The 19,756-nt window shown below is 44.6% G+C and overlaps 1 protein-coding gene across 1 annotated transcript; it reads left to right on the top strand.

The window, feature by feature from the left end:
- The first annotated feature begins 515 nt into the window (after positions 1 to 515).
- On the top strand, positions 516 to 16,832 carry PCDH12 (protocadherin 12). The gene is made up of 4 exons (XM_043986621.1): positions 516 to 3,380; positions 6,701 to 6,798; positions 8,193 to 8,344; positions 14,967 to 16,832. The coding sequence occupies exons 1-4, from the start codon at positions 516 to 518 to the stop codon at positions 15,407 to 15,409; spliced, it is 3,558 nt and encodes a 1,185-aa protein (XP_043842556.1). The 3' UTR covers positions 15,410 to 16,832.
- The last annotated feature ends 2,924 nt before the right edge of the window (positions 16,833 to 19,756 follow it).

Genomic DNA, 19,756 nt, shown 5'->3' with positions numbered 1-19,756 from the left:
GACAGCACCTTCCCATCCCAGGATCTCCTGAGCCCGTGCCGGATTCTCATGCTCAGCCTTCATGGGAAATGCTATTTCTCTAACTGACATTTCAACTCACAGGCCTCCCTTTCCTGTAGGTGGGGTTTCCATAGGAAAAAGCAGCCTCTCTATTTCCTTGCTCTCGCAACTGTTTGGAGTCCGAATCCCCCACGTCCCACATCATTTGGTAAAGTCCCTTTTTCAGCAGGACTTTCTCCATCCTTTGCACAAGTGTCTGGACCGGAGCGAAAGTGAAGCTTCTCTGATTCCTGATTCCCTCCAGGCTTGGGGTTCACGGCTCTCTTCAAATGAAGATGGACTTGCCTGGAAATCTTGCTCTTTCTTTCAGCATCTGAATATGGGACCCGAGCATGCCAGCAAGTTTGGCCGCAAGAGGACAAGGCCAAACAGCCCCTCCAGGAAACACCCGAGGACTTTTCCAGCCCCTAAGGGACTTTATCCCTTCCCAAATTCCATCTGATAGGGTGGTAAGCATGGCCTTCTTTCTAAGGTTTCAGTTTTCTGCTTTATGCTGGTTCTTTTTGCTTTCAGCAGACAGTCAGGAGATAGCCACTCTCACTGTGAAATACCAAGTTTCAGAAGAAGTACCATACGGAACGGTGATAGGAAGATTGTCTCAAGAACTGGGCCGGGAGGGGAGAAGCAGGCAAGAAGGGGCTTTCCAGATTTTGCAGCCACCTCAGGTGCTTCCCATTCAGGTTGGCACTAAAGATGGTTTGCTCAGCACGGGGAGGAGGCTCGACCGAGAGCAGCTTTGCAAACAGAAAGATCCTTGTCTGATATCCTTTGATGTGCTGGCTACTGCGGGCTTAGCTTTGATCCATGTGGAGATCCAGGTGCTGGACATCAACGATCACCACCCCCGCTTCCCCAAAGCAGAGCAGGAGTTAGAGATCTCTGAAAGTGCCTCTCTTCGGACCAGGATTCCCTTGGACCGAGCCTGGGATCTTGACACTGGCCCTAATACCTTGTACTCTTATTCACTTTCTCCTAGTGAGCACTTTGCTCTGGAGGTGATCCTGGGGCCTGATGAAAGCAAACATGCAGAGCTTGTGGTGGTTAAGGAACTGGACCGGGAGCTGCATGCATCCTTTGACCTGGTATTAACAGCCTTTGACAATGGGGATCCCCCCAAGTCAGGCACCAGCTTGGTTAAGGTCAGTGTTTTGGATTCCAATGACAATAGCCCTATGTTTGCAGAGAGCTCCTTGGCTTTAGAAGTTAGGGAAGATACCATCCCTGGCACCCTTCTCATAAACCTCACAGCCACTGACCCTGATGAAGGACCAAATGGGGAGGTTGAGTTTTCCCTCAGTAAGCACATGCCATCAGATGTGCAGGACACCTTTAATATCGATGCCAAGACAGGTCAGATCATTCTGAGTCAGCCCCTGGACTATGAAAAAACCCCTGCTTATGAGATAGATGTACAGGCCAGGGATTTGGGGCCCAACCCTATTCCAGCTCACTGCAAAGTCCTCATCAAGATTCTAGATGTCAATGACAACTCCCCAAGCATACATATTACATGGGCCTCTCAACCATCTGTGATATCCGAAGCTCTTCCCAAGGACAGCTTCATTGCCCTGGTGATAGCAAGTGACCTGGATTCTGGGGACAATGGCCTGGTTCACTGCTCCCTCAGCCAAGGACAGGGACATTTTCAACTAAAAAGAACCAATAGCAACACTTATATGCTCCTGACCAATGCCATGCTGGATAGGGAAAGGTGGCCTGAATATAACTTGACATTGTTAGCCCAAGACCAGGGACAGCAGCCGTTATCAGACAAGAAAGAGATCACGATTCATATCAGTGACATCAATGACAATGCACCCGTGTTTGAGATGAGCAAGTACAACATCTCCATTGGGGAGAATAATCTGCCTTCTTCCTATCTTATCACTGTGAAGGCTCACGATGCTGACTTGGACTTCAATGGAAAAGTCACTTACCGCATTCAGGAATCTCCTTTTTCCCATCTGGTAACTATTGACTCTGACACTGGGAGGATCTCAGTATCTGCTGTACTGGACTATGAACAAATGACAGATTTTCAGTTTCTGGTAATAGCAGAAGATAAGGGTCAGCCTCAGCTTGTGTCAAGTGCCTCTGTAAGGGTCGGCCTCCTTGATGCCAATGATAATCCTCCCATAGTGGTGAGGCCTGTCCTTAGTGATGGGGCAGCCTCTATTTCTGTGTTTGTGAACTCTTCCACTGGTCACCTTATAGTCTCTTCTGAGACCCCTGACTCCTTTAGAGCATCTAGCTCTGACTCATCTTTGGTGGTCTCTAGGTCACAGCTGTTTCTCTTAATGACCATTGTAGCTGTTGATGCAGATTCTGGGGACAATGGAAATCTTCTCTATTCTATTCAGAGAGGAAATGATGCTGGCCTCTTCTTCCTTGACCCTCACAAGGGGCAGCTATACATCAATGCCACTAATGCCAGCAGCCTCATTGGCAGCGAATGGGAACTGATGGTTGTTGTCACCGATCAAGGAAGTCCCCCCTTGGAGACCAGTGCTTTGCTGAAAGTCACCTTCACCAATAGCCTTGATCAACTGAAGAACTTGGCACAGGAATCTAGCCCCTTGAGCACCTCAGTAGTGACAGTGATTTGCCTGGCTGTGTTGTTGGCTATCTTCTTGTTGATTCTTGTTCTGATTGTGTCCTTCTGTAGAACTGATCGTAAAGAGAACAGAGCCTATAACTGCAGAGAAGCAGAATCAACCTACCGACACCAACCCAAGAGGCCCCAGAAACAAATCCAGAAAACTGACATTCACCTAGTGCCAGTGCTCAGGGGCCAAGCAGAGGAGCTTAATGAAGTTGGGCTGCCCTATAAGGATTCAGGAAAGGAAAATGTCCCAGAAACAGGTTGGGACTCTCCACTGCAGGCTCCATACCTAACCCCAACCTTGTACAGGACACTTCGAAACCAAGGGAACCAGGGAACTTCCCCTGAGGATAGAGAGGTATTACAAGATACCTACAATCTCCTTTTCCACCATCCCAGGCAGAGAAATGCCTCTCGAGAAAATCTGAGCCTTCTAGACCCCCAGCCAACAACATGCCAACCTCACCCCAAGGCCTCAAAGAATGTGGGGAGCCCCCAGATGAAGCCAGCCTTAGAGCAGAGGAATGAAACGCCAGTGCCAGCCCATCCAGCCTCCACTACCACTCTTAGGAGGCAGCGAAATCTGAATGGCAAAGCTGACCCAGACAAAGAACATCACCCCCACCAGATCCTGCGCAGCCTGGTCCGACTGTCTGTGGCTGCCTTCACAGAACGCAACCCCATGGAAGAGCTCACCATTGACTCCCCTCCAGTTCAGGTAGTATCAACACAAGTACCCTCTTAGGGGAAAAAGAAACATTCCATACAAAAGAGTATGGATTCTGTCTCAGTTGTATTGGTGTCATATTTGGCCCAATTTCTGTGTTGTTGTATAATATATATGTATGTGTGTGTGCGTGTGTGTGCGCGCGCGCGTGTGTGTGTGTGTGTGTGTGTGTGTGTGTGTGTGTGTGTGTGTGTGTATCAGGCAGAAAATGACTGGAAATAAGGATTCCCTTAAGTAAAACTGCTACCCAATTCAAATGGTGCAAGTTCACTGGATATGTGGCTCTGCCCAATATGGATAAGGTTGTACTTTATTTTATTTTTAAATTTTATTTAAAATTTTCCCCAAGTTACATGTAAAAACACATTTTCACATCGATTTTTAAAAACCTTTGTGTTCCGAATTCTCTTCCTCCCTCCCTCCCCACCTCTCCTTAAGAACTCAAGCAATTCAATATAAGTTATACATGTGCAGTCGTGGAAAACACAAAGTTGTACTTCAGATACTAGAGCACTGAGATAGGTCTGCTGAATTTGTGATTTCTCTACATTTAAATTCCAGGTATTTCCTACCCATTAGAAAACTAAAAAAAAAAACCCAAAACCTAAATGAAGATGAATAATTTGGACTTGAAACTGAAGACTTGTTTTTGTTTTATTGTTTTGTTTTTTAATGAGGGCAGGGAGGGAGGTAGGAGAAAGGAAGACAATATATCCATTAAGTCCAGGAAAAGAGAAACCAGCTGGTGAGAATCATGGGAAGGCTACTGGATTAGGAGTCAAAGGGCTTGGGTTTCAATCTTGGCTCTGCTCCTTACGTGATTTTTGGTTTAGCCTTTCTGACACTCAGTTTCTTCATTTGTAAAGTGAAAGGATTAGAGTAGATGCTGTGCAAATTGATGATACTAAATCATGTTCATGTTGTTTTATGTCACATAGTTCCCAAAGCCCTTCAGATTTCATTCATCTTAACAACTCTCTTGTGAAGCAAATGGGGCAGGTAGACTCACCATCATTTAATAGTTAGGGAGAAGGAGGCAGCTAGGTGGTGAAGTGGATAAAGCACTGTCCCTGGATTCAGGAGGACCTGAGTTCAAATTTGACCTCGGACACTTGACACTTACTAGCTGTGTGACCCTGGGCAAGTCACTTAACCCTCATTGCCCCACCAAAAAAAAAAACCAACCCACAAAAAACCCCCAAAACAGTTAGGGAGAGTGATGCTCAGGAGGTAATGAGAGTCACCCAAGGTCATTCAGCTAGTCAGTAGCAAATCTAGGACTTCCTAATCCAGGCTTCTTTCCTCTACACCACATTACATTCACAAAATGGATCAGATATATTCTTATGGTGCCAAGTAGACCAGGCAAATTTCCTGGCCTCCAAGGACAGAGCTATTTCCTCAACCTTCCCCCAAGAACTTGCCAAAAACTTAGACTCACAGACTACCAGGCAAATAGCCAGTCTCCCTTTTGGGTAGTTTTAACATAGGCCTCAGACAACAAAATGGCCATCCTGAGTCGATCAAAGACAAGGGCAGACTTTGTCTTGGGGGGTGTCACTTAATGAGGAGGCTGGAAAGAAGGGAGGAGGCATTAAAGAGACATTTTACTATGTTAAGTGGCTCCTCATCCTGCTATTTTCTTATCTGTCATACAAATAGATAAGACAAGAGGAGGAAATGGCTTGCTGCAGATAGCACTTTTAGAATAGACAGCTTTTTCTCCAGCTGCAGCTGATGAATGGGTCTGGCTCATTGGGGCTGGGGTCGGGTGTTCTCCAGGAAATGGGACACTGACCTACTGACCCCTTACTTCTTTAAAAACCTCATAGTCACAGTCAAATCCCAGCCTAGAGGCATTTCTTCTCCCCTTCCAAGGGTCAGACTTCCAAATCACATTTGACATTGGGAATTCTCAGACCCAACTCCTGGGGGGCCTAAGGAGTTGAATACAGAGGAAAGATAACCAATCACCCTGGAGAATCTCACTTAAGGCTGAAGCACTGTTCCTGGTAATAACAATTAGAAAAACTTTTTTTTGTTGTTGCATTTGTATAGCACTTTTTAAAAAGATAGCTCAGGGGGCAGCTAGGTGGTGCAGTGGATAGAGTACTGGTCTTGAATTCAGGAGGACCTGAGTTCAAATTTGGCCTCAGACACTTGACACTTACTAGCTGTGTGACCCTGGGCAAGTCATTTAACCCTCATTGCCCCACAAAAAAAAAAAAAGCTCATTTATCTTCATTCCTGTGAGGGAGATAGGGCAAGTATCATCAGCCCTGTTTTACAGATGAGGAGCCCAGCCCCCAAACTGGGGGAAGTTTAACCCCTCAACTAAACATGATACAACAAGGGCATGACAGAGACGGGGGGGGGGGGGGGGGGGGGGGGGGGGAAATCCAGGTGTCCTGAGTCCCAGTCTTCCCTCCTTCCCTCAGCACCATGGCCTTTTTGGGATCTCTTTTGATCAGGTAGATGCTTAAATATTGGTGAAAACAAACAACTCATCTTTGCCAAAATAATATTAGATTTGTTTTCTTTTTCCTTTCCTTTTTTTGCACCTTACCATTGCTTTATTATTTGGTTATGTCAGTATATATGTGTGCATGACACTTAGCCTATCAGAACTCCCTCATCTGTTCTTTTTTTTTTTTTTTTTTTTTTTGTGAGGCAATTGGGGTTAAGTGACTTGCCCGGGGTCAAACAGCTAGTAAGTCGGAGGCCACATTTGAACTCAGGTACTCCTGACTCCAGGACCAGTGCTCTATCCATTGCACCACCTAGCTGCCCCTCATCTGTTCTTAAGACAGCAATTAACTAAACAACATTTGCAAAGGAATCCTGTGTGGCAATTTGCTAGTGCTTGACTCAGATTTTTTAAAGTTTGTTTTTGAGAAATGTCTTTCCTCCTCCATCATATACCTCCACCTCCGACTCCCTAATTGGTGAGGACCATGAGGGCCATTACTTCTAGTCACCTTGCAGGGGGCTGTGTGTGTGTGTGTGTGTGTGTGTGTGTGTGTGTGTGTGTGAGAGAGAGAGAGAGAGAGAGAGAGATGGACAGGATACCATGTTTTCTTAGCTCCCCTCTCCTTTGGCTTATAGCTTTCCTGAGTAAAGTAAGGGAGCTTGAGGAATCTGCCAGCCTGGGTCTCTGTCACTTCTACATTGTCCCCCTGTCCTAATCACACAAACATCTGAAGCTGGAGGAAACACTATAAAAAGAAAGCACAGTATTGAAGGAAACATCCGGCAGGGAAGTGTGCTTGGTAGGAATTGTGTAGAGTCAACAGATTTTTCCTGTCTTACAGCAAATATCCCAGCTGCTGTCCTTGCTGCACCAGGGCCAATTTCAGCCCAAACCAAACCACAGAGGAAACAAATACTCAGCCAAGACCGGTAGTGTCAGGTAAGCAACACGTAACCTTCAGTTTTACTCAAGGAAGTGTCTTCAAAAGCCCTGGGCCCATCTCTCTTTCCCTGGCCATCTTCCCAAGCCCAGTCCCTCTGAACCTCATTTCTCTCAGATCAGTGATTTCCAGTGTTCCTTGATCTTCAGAATTATGGGCCTGGTCCCCCACCCCCTGTCATTATCCCTCAGCCCCAGGTTGTGCTGCTGTGCTTTCACCACTATATTTAGGTCCTAGAGCTGTGAAGGAAATGATTTCATTTCTGATGCTCTAATTTGTCTGCTGATTACAGAGGTGTTTGGGTTCCTTTTGCACACAGGATATGTTTTGTTTTGTATTAATAAATTTATTCCCTTCTTGTTTTTTCACCTAAGCCTAGCTTAAAGAATAGGAATGATAGTTCGTGCTAAGTGCGGGTGTTTGTCCCCTTGAGCGGGTCTCACTGTTTCTGAGGACTCACAACTCATTAGCGAGCTAGATATAGCCTCCTCTGAAAATGGCCCTGCTCCTGGGCATCAGTTAGTTCATATGAAAGCAGCCATAAGAAGTGATCTTCTGGGAGAATATATGTGATGGAAAGGAAGAAGTGGAAATTCAATTTAATTCAGTAGGCACTTACTGAGTGTCTGGTATGGGCAAGACCTTGTGGCAGGCACCACGCAATATGCAAAGATGGACAAGATACCACAGCTGCCCTCATGAAACAGAATCTAATGAGAAAAGACATGAATAGAAAGAAACACAAAACAAGGTAGAATATGATAAGTGCTATGAGAGAGGTACTGGAGGAATCAGGAAAGGCTTCCTGGAGGAGGCAACATTGAATTAGACCTTGAAGAATACATAAAATTTCTAAAGGGTAAAATGGGGTTGAGGTAGAGCAAATAAATGTATTTCTGATATAAGGGCCTTCCAAGTGGAAGGAAAAGCATGGGTAAGGGTAGGAAAATATATGGCAATAGTAGAGACTGGTAGGTCATACAGATTGACTGGAACATATAGTATATTATGAGGAATAGTGGGAGATGAGGCTAGAAAGGTAGTTTGGGACCAGGCTGCAGAAGGCCTGGAATACTGTTCTAAGGAGTCTGGAATTTACTCAGTCAGCAATGGGAAGCCATTCAAATTTTTGAGCTGGGTCATGGTGACGAGACCGAGACCGTGAAATACAGCAGCACATTGACCAGAGTTGGATATACTTTCTAAGTAAGAAATCAAAGTCATAACTATTCTGAGTTCACTCTTACAACCATGAATAGAAGGAACCAAAAGGGAGCCTTGCAAAGATAGTAGGCATTTAAATATTTGTCGAATTGAATTATATAATAAGGAGAAGAGAGAAAGAACTCTAGGAAGTTTGTCACTGTCTGTGGTGATTTGGTTTCCTTTGCAGAAATGCAGGATTGGAGACAGACTGGCAAAGTGCCAGGGAGGGTGACCATGGAGAACAGGAAGTGGAGGATGGGAATTTGGACAACGAGTTGGACCTCTCAGTGAAACAGCTCTTGGAGGAAGAATTAGAGAGCTTGTTCGATCCACAAACAGGTAAAGGGCTTTTTCTTTTCTTTTCTTTTTTTTTTTTGAGCAATACTAACCTTGTTTGACTCTGATTAATTCCATCCCTTTGGGATCTTCTTTTTCCAGAACTCAAATTCAACAAATATTTATTGAGCACTTACCATGTGAAAGACTGTTGTGGCCACAGTTGGGAAGAACAATTAGCAAAATCATTACTTGTATTTCCTTTTAAATTTCAAGCAAGGTAATTACTCATTTAAGCAAGTTTAAATTAAGTTATACTTTGATTGGAAACCAAAAGCACCAGTGAACAGATTAATTTGTGCTTTGCCTTTCACAAGTATATTTAAATTTTACAAGTTTGCCTTGACAATAACTATAATTCATGAATTTGCTAATTGTTCTTTTCCCTGAGAGAAACATTAGCCAGCTGTATTCTTTAAGGCATTTGTGTACCTGTACAGCTGTTATTAGTTAGGCACTTATTTATTAGTTTTTTCTTTAAGACTTCAAATATCCTAAAGGCCAGTATTCAGGCCCTTCTCAGCTCCATCTCTCCTTATCCAGTGTGTTCAGGACATGGTGGTGGAAGAGAGAATCAAAAGGGGTTATAGTGATGGCAGAAAATCAATCAATCAATCAATATACATTTATTAAACACCAACTATGCATCAGGCACTGTACTGAGTGATGGGGATACAAAAAGAAGCAAAAGATAGTTCTTGCCCTCAAGGAGTTTATAACCTAATGGAGAATGTCCTTTGATACTTGTATTCTTATTCCAAGATCACACTGGGATTAATGACTCAGTGTATCAGGATTGGCAGTGACCTATTCACAACAAAAATCCTAAATTAACCTTAAAGCTTTTGCTCTCTTGATACCTTATTTCATGTTTTTGGTGCTTTTCACCTTTAAATCCCACCTCCTAAAGGAAGCCTTCTCCTCTTTCTCTCTCTCTCTCTCTCTTTTTTTTTTTGGTGAGGCAATTGAGGTTAAGTGACTTGCCCAGGGTCTCACAGCTAGTAAGTGTCAAGTGTCTAAGGCCAGATTTGAACTCAGGTTCTCCTGAATCCAGGGCCAGTGCTTTATTCACTGCACCACCTAGCTTCCCCTCTCCTCTCCTTTTAATTTTAGTGCCTTCATTATTTTCTATTTATCCTCTATATAGCTTGATTTGTATATATTTGTTTGCATGTTGTCTCCCCCATTATATGTAAACTTCATGAGGGCTTGTTGTTCAATGTTTCAGTTGTGTCCGACTCTTTGTGACCCCATTTGGGGTCTTTTGGGAAGAGATACTGGAGTGGTTTGTCATTTCCTTCTCCAACTCATTTTACAGACAAGAAAACTGAAGCAAACCAGGTTAAGTGACTTGTCCAGGGTCACACAGCTAGTCATCATCTGAGGCTGGGTTTGAACTCAGACCTTCCGGACTTCAGACCTGGTGTTCTATTACCTAGCAGCCCATGAGGGCAGGGACTATTTTTTGCCTCTTTTTTTTTTTTTTCTGTTGTGCTTAGTACAGTGCCTGACACATAGGCAGTTGATAAATGTTGATTGAATTGGAAAAAAAATTGAAAAAAAAAGTAAGTGTTGTTAACAAATTGAAGCATAATATAATAGAAAGAATCCTGGCTCTGGAGGAAGAGAAGCTGAGCTTGAATTCTGGCTCTGCCACTTAATTTTTTTTTTTTTTTTTTTTGCTGGGCAATGGGGGTTAAGTAACTTGCCCAGGGTCACACAGCTAGTAAGTGTCAAGTGTCCGAGGCCGGATTTGAACTCAGGTACTCCTGACTCCAGGGCCGGTGCTCTATCCACTGTGCCACCTAGCCGCCCCCTCTGCCACTTAATATTAATGCATCTTGAACAAGTCACTTGGGCCTTAGTTTCCTCATTTGTAAAATGACTAGATGGCCACAAGTTCTTTTCCAGTTCTAGAGCTATGATACCATGATAGTAAGTAGCAAATCAGTGAGTCTTGTGCAGCACAGCAGCAATTTCATGCAAAATTTGTGTCTTTTGGGAAACATCTGGTCAGTATAAGCTCATTCTCTGCAGAAAGCTGAGCTAAAAGCTAATGATGTCACTCACCATTCTGGCTCTTTCTTGTTGCTCACTGTTCTGGCTCTTTCTTCTCATTCTTGTCTGGTCTGGGCACCCGTTCCCTGTGGCTAGTTTTAGAAGTTATTGCAGTCCATGTGATTACAGCCAAAGGTGGTGGGAGGGGAGGAGAAGCTGAGAGGCAGAAATCCACCAGGAAGGGATATTTGTCTATTTATCTACCTCCCAACTTTCAACCCAGGAGTGTCCTCAAATCACCAACAAGTAATGGATCTGAGTGCTAGTGAAATTCCACTGGTTTTTAGATCTGGAGTTATCATTATATTTGTGCTGTACCAAATAACTGACTGATTAAAAATAAAACTGCTGGTGACTATGTAATTCTTCTTCCTATCTTCTTCCTTTCTCTCTTTCTCTCCCCATTTCCCCCTTTATTCCTTTTCTCTTATTAGACTTATGGTCAACCAGCAGCCCCTAAGGACATTGCTTAGCTCTACAGAGGGGGGATGCAAATCTAAAAAGATCATTTTAGTCCAGAGTTCTCTTTAGCAGAGCCCAGTATCAGCTGTAGATAGAGAGTATCTGTATTTAGCTCAGAAGAGAAGTACTAAATATTATCATGTTGTAGGTAGGCCTGGGGGGTGGTGATATTCTGTATAGGAAATATTTGTGTAACAGAGACAACTCCACTTCTTATCTCTAGGCCTGAACAGAAGGTCTTCTAGATCTAGGCTGAGGAGCAGTTATTGGAAGCTCCATTGGCAATGAAGATGCTGAATTTGGGGGCTAAACAACTGAGACTCGAATGGAATTTTCCCAAATATAACATTTTCATTTTTCTCATATGGATACTGCCATTCTGAATCTCATACTCTCTTATGGACTTTCCATATTTTTGTAAGAAAGATTTTTGTCCCCCTGGTCAAACTGGAGATGGGGGAAGGAAATGGCCCTTTATGGTCTCAAAGACCCTTCCAAGCATTCTGATGGCTCAAGAAGCCACATGTACTATTTCATGCACTGGGTGTCAACCCTACATGAAACATAATCATTAATAATCAGTCTCATAGCTCACCTTAGTCTGGGAAGAAGCTAGCTTTCCCTAATCTCTGCCACTATAACCATTTCCAGAGTCCTTTAAGGAGAGAAGACAGGTATTAGAGAAGTGTTCTTGATACATAAAAAGGTGTTTATATGGAAGAGTTGGAATCTTAGGATCCTAGATCTAGAGCCGGAAGGGATGTCAGAGGTCACCTAGTCCATCCATCTTATTATACAGATGAGAAATCTACAGCCAGGAGGGTTTAAGTAACTTGTTCAAGGTTACATAGGTAGTAAGTAGTAGTGTCAGGATCCAAACACACACCTTCTGACTCCAGATCTGATATTGTTCCCATAGTACCACTTTGCCTTGGAAGTGTAGTGGCTATTCTTTCAATTATCATCCCCCTGAGCAGGTTCCTTGCCCTGCATAGCACATTTCCATTTAGCACCAGTTTCTGTAATGAGAAGGAGGTCTTTGAATTGTCTTCAGAGTTCTAAGGAGCACTTCCCCTGTCAGGCCCGGGGTCTAGGCTGCAACTGAGACATTTTGGGCCTGAGCAGTAGAGTGGCAAATGAAGAAGAAACTTGTGAAAGTTTTCAGCCAGGAAAACCCTAGCATACAATATTAATACAAATACAAAACACTATTTATAGAAATAGACAGGCCTAAATAATTGGAGAAATCTTAAATGATCATGGGTAAGTTGAGTCAATATAATAAAAATGACAGTTAATTTACTTATTCAGTATTGTAAGAATATTTTAAATGACTAGGGCTAATTTGGGGGGGGGCCTAATCTGACTGGGGTACTTAATCTGGGACTGTTGACTGTTTGGTTATCTGACTATTATTTTCATATGGGCCATTTATAAAGTTCTACCACACTGCTCGGCTCCCAAAATTGATAAGTGAAAGATTAAGAAGCCTCTTTTTTTCTTTTCTTTATTTTTTTTAAGTAAGGCAATTGGGGTTAAATGACTTGCCCAGGGTCACACAGCTAGTAAGTGTTAAGTGTCTGAGGCCAGATTTGAACTCAGGTACTCCTGAATCCAGGGCCGGTGCTCTATCCACTGCACCATCTAGTTGCCCCAGAAGCCTCTTAACTAAATAATCAAAGCAGGGTTTATTTATGAGATACAATTTAAACATAAAAATACAGAGAAATAAAATGTACAACCTGACTGCAGTCTGGCATGTCTCTTTCCCCCTGCTGCGCCTGGAACTTTTTTAGCCTCCTCCTGCATACCAATGGACCTTCTTCTAGCGTTCTCCTAGTGCTCCAGTGTCCCTGTTCTCTTAATCTTCACTTTCTCCAACCTGTACCCTGTGCTGACCACTTCTGTGCTCTCCGCTGCCTCCTTATGTAGCCTCAGTCTCCTTAGCGTCCTTGTAGCAGCCTCCCTGTCTGTCTTTCCAACCTCTGGCCTCTCCCTTCCTCATAGTCCTTTGGCCTTCTCCCTTTATATATATTCCTTCTCACCCCTCAAATCTTGGGCTCCCTGCATCCCCACACACACCAAGCTAATCTACCAGCCACACTAGGGCTGTGGCTGAGGGGGATGCTCAAGCATCCCGTGCGTACCACACCCAGGGTTCCAGGGGCCCGTGCCACTTGCTGTGTGCCCAGGGACCTCTGCATGGGCTATGCCAGAGGCAGGCCTAGACAAGCCTGGGATCTCTCAGATAGACCGGCTCAGGGCGGAGGGAGCTGGGGCTTTTCCCCCCCAGCTGTCTGATCTGGCGTCTCAGCCCACGGCGCTTTTTGGCTCAGCTGAAGCTGAGGGGGAGGGGCACCAGCCCCTCCCACACAGAGAAGAAAAACCTGAGGGCCTGAGGCTTTCTAATCTCAGCCCAAAGGTAGGGTCCCCAAATCAAAATAAATTTCCACAATACCAATCAAACTACCAAAGGATAACTTTATAGAAAAAATACCAAGGAAATTCATTTGGAGGAATGAATTGAAGGTCAAAAATCTCAAGAGAAATAATGAGACCCTAGTGTTTGAGTCTAGAGTTACTAAATTTAACAGTAGAAGCTATGCTTGCTAGGATATTCCACTGAGGAAACAACACATGCTTGAACAAAACCCCCAAACCAAAGTTGTCTTTTGTTAAAAATTATAAAAGTGATCTATGCACTAGATAAAGGGACCCTTAAAAAACTCCATGATCAGTATCATCTAATTGGGCTCCGTACCTCATGTCCCTCCCCTCTCCAATCTATTCTCCACATAGCTGTTAAAGTAACCTTTCTAAAGCAAAGGTCTAACCTCATCACTCCCCTATTCTGGAAAGTTCCACTAGCTTCCTATGAGTCCTTCACTGTCAGGCTGCATCTGACCTTTTTAGGATCTACTGCACCTTGCTCTCCTTTACCCACTTTGCCATCCAGCCAAACTTCTTGATCCTCACTCTTGACAACCCATCACCCACGTCTATGCCTGGAACCCCCTCCCTCCTCCTTTCTCCCCCTCAGAATTCCCACCTTCCTGTCCAAGTGCCACTTCCTCCATGAGACCTCTCCTGATTCCTCCAGCATCTAGGATCTCTCTCTCTCTGCATGCTGAAATTACCTTCTATTTACTTTTCTTTTTTTTTGTTTTTGTTTTTGCAGGGCAATGAGGGTTAAGTGACTTGCCCAGGGTCACACAGTTTGTGTCAAGTATCTGGGGTCGGATTTGCACTCAGATCCTCCTGAATCCAGGACCAGTGCTTTATCCACTGTGCCATCTAGCTGCCCTATCCAGTGCCTTTATTCAGAAGGAGAGAATCACTGGGTTGGGAAACACACAGGGATTTGGGACATTGCCCAGGGCAGAGAGAGATGGAAGCCAGGCTCCTGTGATGGGGACTAGAGAGAGTAGGTGGGGCTGATGACAAAGTGCACAAGGAGGAGGAAGGGGACCTTCACAGAATAGAGGAGAAGGGCCAATGTGGCCAGAGGCTGACTGAGAGCTGTTTACTGAATCAAAGCTAACATAGGAATTTCTAAGCAACCTTATGGTATCCAGAGGGTTCAGGAGACCTGGCTGTACAGGATGGTAGAGGGTGGCCTGAAGAGGGGAGAGACAGGTAAACCTGAAACTTATAACCAATACATGAGTCACCATACTGGGGTTGTGTGTGTGTGTGTGTGTGTGTGTGTGTGTGTTTTGTGAGGCAATTGGGGTTAAGTGACTTGCCCAGGGTCACACAGCTAATAAGTGTCAAGTGTCTGAGGTCAGACTTGAACTCAGGTCCTCCTGAATCCAGGGCTGGTGCTCTATCCATTGTGCTACCTAGCTGCCCCCCTATTGTTTTACTGGCTTTTGACTTGCCTCTTCCCTGGAGCTTTGCTCTACATTGACTTTTCCCGCCCCAAATACTTTACCTATCTGGGCTCTTTTCCTTCCTTTCTGTCTCTCATCCTTTCCAGTCACTTCCTTTCCCCATTTTGTACTGCTCAGTACCTTTTTCCTGACCCACAGTTCCTCCCTTGTCCTGCTTGGCACTTTGTTGTCTCACAGCAGTCAACTGCATAGTTTTTGTTTCTCTCTGACAGGTCTGGCCCTCGATCGGCTCAATGTCCCAGATCCAGCTTGGATGGCGAGGTTGTCCCTGCCTCTTAACACCAACTACAGAGACAATGTCTTCTCCCCAGACTCCCCAGCTTCTAGCCAGGGTCGAGAAGTCGCTGCCATGGAGGAACCGAGAACCTTCCAGACGTTTGGTAAATCAGCTGGTTCTGAGATGAACTCTGTGGGGACCCAGCTGGCCAGCACCTTCCTCTCAGAAATGAGCTCCCTGTTTGAGATGCTGCTGACCCAAAACAGCAACGCCCCCGTGGCTGCTTCTGAAGTGCTGCAGCGCCTCTCAGCCTGTGGCAAGACTCTGGGCTTAGACCTTGCTGGAAGTGGGGCCCTGGGCTCTGAAGCCTTGGGTACAAGTGGAAAGAAAGGAAGCAAAAGCAGGACTGACAGCAGCAACAGCAGCAGGGGCCTGTGAGCTTAGACACGGGCTCTCTGCACAAAGGAACTTAAGCCACTCACCCTAGAGTCTGGGGGAGCATTGGCTTATTGTGTGTTCAGTCCACACCTTAAAGCTTGTCTGGTTTGGTGCTGGGTGATGAGTCTGAGTCCTGGGTCCCATTGGTAGGTCCTGAAAGCTCTAACTTCATCATGAAGGACCTTAACCTGAGGTAGACAGAAAACTCCTGACTGATGCTACATCCAAAAGCTGCTCCAAAGAAGGCACCTGGTCCATCTCCAGGATTGCTAGTGTTAGCAAGCGGACCAAAGCAGACTTCTTTTTTTTGGGGGGGGGGGGCAGGGCAATGAGGGTTAAGTGACTTGTCCAGGGTCACACAGCCAGTTAAGTGTCAAGTGTCTAAGGCTGGATTTGAACTCAGGTCCTCCTGAATCCAAGGCCAGTGCTTTATCCACTGCACCACCTAGCTGCCCCAAGCAGACTTCTTTAAAGGGCTCAACTCACTGAAGGACTTGGCTGAAGAATGGGTGCTAGACTGAAACAGAGATTGAGTATTTGCTGGTAAAATACTTACAGAAGCTAAAGGAACAGTCCCTAGAAGTAGAAATGCTTAAGAAATAGTACAAACAAGTATGTGTGAATAGATATTAGATATTCTCATGAAAAGCACTATGTCCCTCATCTGATACAAACTGAGCCACCCTTGTATAGGGACCTGGATTCTGGTGGGGTTTCGATCAGTGTTAATTGTCCCATTGATAAAATAGCATAAATATTCTGGTTGTCACCTTCCCTCAAACATAAAAAGTGGGGGAAGAATAACAGTATTCCCTTTGTCCATCCCCTACAAAATATCTTTGGCCAGCTAGGTCCAAGTTGGTTTTGGGGAGTGAAAGGGGAGAATCCCATGACTTCCCCCAAAGTGGTATGTACCATTATGTACACAGGCTTATACTGTCTATACAGTCACCAGAGTCTGACATTCCAATCAACTGCCACTAAAGATCCCTTGTCTAGAGATGCCTTCTACCTTCAGCCCATCGGACCTCCTTGATGTGGCATTTAAAGGGGCAATACTGATGTCTATATATAGCAGGACACCTGAGATTAAACCCTTTTTACTTCAGGAAATGAGAAATAGCCAATAATTTGGGCTACTGCCAGCAGTGAACTTGCCTGAGCTTCACTCGGGAGACCTCTTAAAAATAAAATACTTCCAAAGCAACTTGGCTTAATGGATCTGTGATCTTATCAGAAGCTGAGGCTGAGATTTAACATGTTGAAGATGAGCTTAATTTGGATTGTTGGATGTTGGTGGGGGCAGGTCAAGAGGTCCAGGATTAGGAAAAAGGATGGGCCTCTGATAACACTTTATTTTCAAGGTTCAGAACATTTGGGTGCATGGAAAAGTCATCTTCTCTCATGTTGGGTTTTAATATTTGTCCAGTATTCCAAAATAGAACTCTTTAGTTTCTATAGAGAATATCATGAGATCCCTATTTATAGAAGGAAATCTTGGTAAGGTAATAGTTACCTAATAAAGCTTCCTTTGAAAAAAACAACCTTTGTCTTTTTTCTATCCTCATTCTCCTTGACCTCTTTGCAGCCATTGACATGAGAGAGCACTCTCTCCAGCTTGATATTCTCTTCTTTCTGGGTTTTTGAGATATCACTCACTCTCTCCTGGTTCTCACCTGAGTTTCTAACTGACCTCTTCTCTGTTTCCTTTGCAGGATTCTCTTCTAGATCAAGCCCTCAAACCACAGCTGTCCCTCAGGGTTCTGTCCTGGGTCCTCATCTCTTCTCCCTCTCAGCTACTTCACTTGGTGATCTCATCAGCTCCCATGAATTTAATTATCATTCCTATGCTGATGATTCTCAAAACTACATATCTCTCTGCCCAAATTCTCTGCTTATCTCCAATCTTGGATTTCCAACTGCCTTTCAGACATCTTGATTTCTCATAAAGTCACTAGCTTTCATTTGTTCAATCCTAATTCTTAGGCAATTATTTTCTTCTGAGAGCTTTTGTATCTCCTTTTCCTTTTGGCTTTTCAAGCTGTTGACTTTTTTCTCATGACTCTCCTGCATTGCTCTCATTTCTCTTTCCATTCTTTCCTCCACCTCTCTAAATCTTCCTTCTATCTCTCCTACTCTCTCTTCAAAGTCCCTTTTGAGTGTTTCCATGGCTGGAGACCAATTCATATTTTTCTTGGAAGCTTTGATGTAGGGGCCCTGAGGTTGCTATCCTCTTCTGATAAACTTTCTATAGTTCTCAACTTTCTTTGCTTGCTCATCTTGCCATCTTTTATTTGACTTTTAACTCCCTCTCACAGTGGGGCCCTACTTCCAAGCTACACTGTCCCAAGCTTCAGAGGGTCCCAGGTGTTTTGGTTTGAGGGAGGAAAGGTTTTTCCTCTAGCCTGGCCTGTTCTCTGGTCCGAAGATAACCTCAAGCCAACTTGCTAATTAACCACCCAGCAAAACTTTGTGTGCTCTTAGCTCCGAGGAGCCTGCACCCCCTCCCCGACCTGGGCCTCCCGCTGCTCAAGATTTCTTCCTGGTTCCCCACTGGGGTGCGATAGCTGAATTCCTCCTTAGGTCCCACAGACACCCCTGTATTTTCCACTCCGGCCAGCTATTCAGCCCTCTCACCCAACTGTAAGCTTAGTTCCAGAAGATGCCCATGCTACAGCTGATTTGGAAGCTCAGGGGTAAGTTTCTCTGGTGCAGCCTGCCTGGGGACTGTGTCAGCTTGATCACTGGGGTGGACTCTTCTTGCAGCCCAGCACAGCCCCCTCTAAGCTGTCTTTGGCTGGAAAATAATCTCAGGCAGTCTTTTTGTGGGTCTTACTGCTCCAGGGGTTGTTTTATGGCTGGTTTTTTTGGGGGGAAATTGTATCAGGAGCTCTGTGTGTTTAATGTTTTTCCTCTGACATCTTGGCTCCACCCCCCCAAATTCTCCTTTCAGACATTTTGAACTGGATGTCCAGTAGCTATCTTAAACTCGGTATGTCCAAAAAAGAATTGGGTTTCCCCCCTAAACCCTCCCACCACCCCATAACTTTTCTATTATTATAGAGGTAACATCATCCTCCCAGTCCATTGGGCTTGCAATCCAGGAGTTGTCCTGGACTCCTCACTATCTCTCACATACCCTCCTCATCCAAGCTGTTGCCAAGGCCTGTCAATTTTACCTTTGCTTCATCTCTCAAATACATCCCCTTCTCTCCTCTGGCAGTCACCACTCTGGTGCAGGCCCTCATTGCCCCATGCTTGGATTATTGCAATAGCCGGCTGGTAGATCTGCCGCCTCAAGTCTCTCTCCACTCCAATTCATCCTCCTTTCAACTATCAAAGTGATTTTCTTAAAGCATAAGTTATATCGTGCCATGCCCCTCCTCAATAAACTCCAGTGGCTTCCTATTGTCTCCAGAATTAAATACAAAATACTCCGTTTGGCATTCAAAGCTCTTCATAACCTAGTCCCCTACTACCTTTTCAGTTTCTCCAACATATACTCTTTGATCCAGTGACACTCCATCTCTCACCTCTGGGCATTTTCTCTGGCTGTCCCCCATGCCTGGAATGCAATCCCTTTTCTGCTCTGGCTACTGACTTTCCTGGCTTCCTTTAAATCCTAACTAAAATCCTACCTTCTACAAGAAGCCTTCCCCCACCCCTCTTTAGTGCCTTCCCTCTGTGTCAATTATTTTCTATTTATCCTGTATGTAACTCGCTTTGCATATATTTGTTTGCATGTTGTTTCCCCCATTAGACTATAAGTTCCTTGAGGGCAGAAACTGTATTTTTCTTTTTCTTTTTGTATCCCCCCTCCCCCACTCTTGTGCTTATGTGCCTGACACATAGTAGGTTCCTTTTTTTTTTTTTTTTTTGGTGAGGCAATTAGGGTTAAGTGACTTGCCCGGGGTCACACAGCTAGTAAGTGTCAAGTGTCTGAGGCCGAATTTGAACTCAGGTCCTCCTGACTCCAGGGCCAGTGCTCTATCCACTGCGTCACCTAGCTGCCCCACATAGTAGGTTCTTAACAAAAGATTATTGTGTTGAACTAAGGCAAGAGGAAATTGTGTGTGTGTGTATATCTAGATGGAGAGGTATCATACGTAGTGAAGTATGGAGAGCTAGTCTAGGTGTCAGAAAGACCCAGTTTCAAATTTTGCTCCTGACACATACTGGCTGTGTGACCTTGGGCAAATCCCTTAATATCTCTGTGCCCCCATACAACTCTCTAAGATTATAAATTGCAGAGTTGGTCTCAATTTCCATTAGTAAAGGGAGTTTCCTCCCTGTGTCTTCCCTTTTTCTTTATTTTTTAACAAGGCAATGAGGGTTAAGTGACTTGCC

Source organism: Dromiciops gliroides, chromosome 2 (genome assembly GCF_019393635.1).
Source record: "Dromiciops gliroides isolate mDroGli1 chromosome 2, mDroGli1.pri, whole genome shotgun sequence".
Classification (NCBI taxonomy): Eukaryota; Metazoa; Chordata; class Mammalia; order Microbiotheria; family Microbiotheriidae; genus Dromiciops; species Dromiciops gliroides.
Note: the sequence above shows the minus strand (reverse complement) of the source record. Positions and strands in the feature narration are given on the sequence as shown.